Source organism: Merops nubicus, unplaced genomic scaffold, assembly GCF_000691845.1.
Source record: "Merops nubicus isolate BGI_N331 unplaced genomic scaffold, ASM69184v1 scaffold3857, whole genome shotgun sequence".
Lineage (NCBI taxonomy): Eukaryota > Metazoa > Chordata > Aves > Coraciiformes > Meropidae > Merops > Merops nubicus.
The window spans coordinates 109,911-111,888 of NW_008618165.1; the positions used below are offsets into that span (position 1 = coordinate 109,911).

At 37.6% G+C, this 1,978-nt stretch overlaps 1 protein-coding gene across 2 annotated transcripts in view; it reads left to right on the top strand.

Annotated features, from left to right (window-relative positions):
- LOC103775874 (gamma-aminobutyric acid receptor subunit beta-3) overlaps positions 1 to 1,621 on the top strand; it is a 33,261-nt gene extending 31,640 nt beyond the window's left edge. For both annotated transcript variants that reach the window (XM_008943347.1, XM_008943348.1), the window contains one exon: positions 459 to 1,621. In XM_008943347.1, the coding sequence (XP_008941595.1) occupies positions 459 to 809 (351 nt within the window). In that variant the 3' untranslated portion in view covers positions 810 to 1,621. The remainder of the gene's footprint in view (positions 1 to 458) is intronic.
- Positions 1,622 to 1,978: the final 357 nt, after the last annotated feature.

Sequence of the window (1,978 nt, forward strand, 5' to 3'; positions counted from 1 at the left end):
TATGATTTTAGCAAACTGGACAGGTGCTTTTTTCATCTGATTTTAAATCCCAGATGGAAAAAAGCTAGTTGAGTTTAGTTTAATTTCCTGCTGTAGCAGCGAGACAATCCGTTCCTTGCCCTCTCTGCCCATCACCAGCAGTGTAGAGATTTCACTGAACCACACCATCCTTTAAAGCGTGGGTGGTTTAGAGGGAGGGAAAATGATTGGTTTTGCCCAATACAGTTTTGTACTGGATGTTGGTAGTATGATGATAACCCTGTTTGTAAAAGTATTTAACTACTTGCCCGATTTTAAGCAGCTGAGTATTGCCATGTTTTGCTAAGATTATCACATGCTTAAAATGAGTACATGCTTTCTTAAAATGTGCGTGGGTTTGGAGATTTAAATACACCCACATTCTGCTGGTAGATGTCAAGTCTTTTGAAACTATTTCTGTTTCTGTTTTTGTGCCCTAGGTGGACACCCATGGAAACATTCTGCTAACATCACTTGAAATTCACAACGAGGTGGCAAGCAACGAGGTCACCACCAGCATTACGGATGCTCGAAACTCAACGATATCCTTTGACAGCTCAGGAATCCAGTACAGAAAACAGAGCTCACATCGTGAGAGCCTTGGGAGGCGCTCGTCGGATAGAACGGGCACCCACAGCAGGAGGGGCCACTTACGAAGAAGGTCTTCACAGCTGAAGATAAAGATCCCCGACCTAACAGATGTGAATGCCATCGACAGGTGGTCGAGAATGGTGTTTCCATTCACATTTTCTCTTTTCAACTTAATTTACTGGCTATACTATGTTAACTGAGTGACTGAACTTTTTTAAAGGACTTCAATTATAACAAGCGAAGTACTACTTGCCTGCAGAGTTTATATATATTTATATATAAAAATATATCTATATATGAACTTTTACTCTATAGACCATACTCATGTATGTGTGAATACATGTAGCAAAGAGTTGTGTGTACTTAAAAGCACATACTGCAAAGCAAAAGTATATGTATGCACACACACATGTACACATTCGTTCTGACGCTATGGACACTTTAACATAGAATGCACTTCAGAGGACCTTTTTAAATCAAAAGGCAGGTGTCAAAACAACAAGCCTTGAGAAAGTAAGTGTCGTATATTGTCACTACCAAACTTTGATTGTCATAGGAATTTTCAACAGCTGTGATCGTGTATAAAGTCAGTATTTAGTAACATTGTTTGTAAATGCTGCCAATACACACTAATCATGAAGCAGTAGAGTTACACTGGTGAGTTTAAAACAAGTAATTTATATTGCAGATCCATCAACTGCGATTTCATCAAGCCAAATTTACCTTTGTTTGCTAAAATTTCTTCGGTCTATATATATGTCATAATATGTTTTTTCCCCAGTCCTGAATGGGCGTGGTTTTTAATGATCTCTTGCTTTCTCTTCTGCAGTAAGGAAACTGATCAAGGGAGTGTTGCTCCAGGTCTTTGGAGACAAACACATTTTCATAATATTTTATCAAACGAGCATTTTCAGTGTCCATCAACAGTGAAATGAATCTTTTGTAAGTACTGTAAATGTACAGCACATTTTCCTTCCCTTGGACTGGTTCCAGCTGCCATGTCATTTTGAAAGAAAACAGCACATTTTTAGTATAATTTAGCTGAGAATTCAACTACTGTCAATGTGTTCTACATCTGCTGTAGTTTTAAAGATTGTTATTCCAGTGAAAGCATAGAAGATGTCTCAGGTTATTTGCTACTTTGACATGAAACCACCTAGCTGTAGCCTTTTTTAAACATGCATCCACATTATTTAACATTCTTATAACATTGTATGTTAATGTAAAATATATTTGCATAATATGCATATATTTTCTCAATAGTTTTCTTCCCTGTGCTTGCTATTGTGACTGCATGCTATGTCATATTTTTGTTACTGTAGTGCTACAACTTTTTATTCTCTAGAACTGAGGGAGTAGAGCTCTTCCG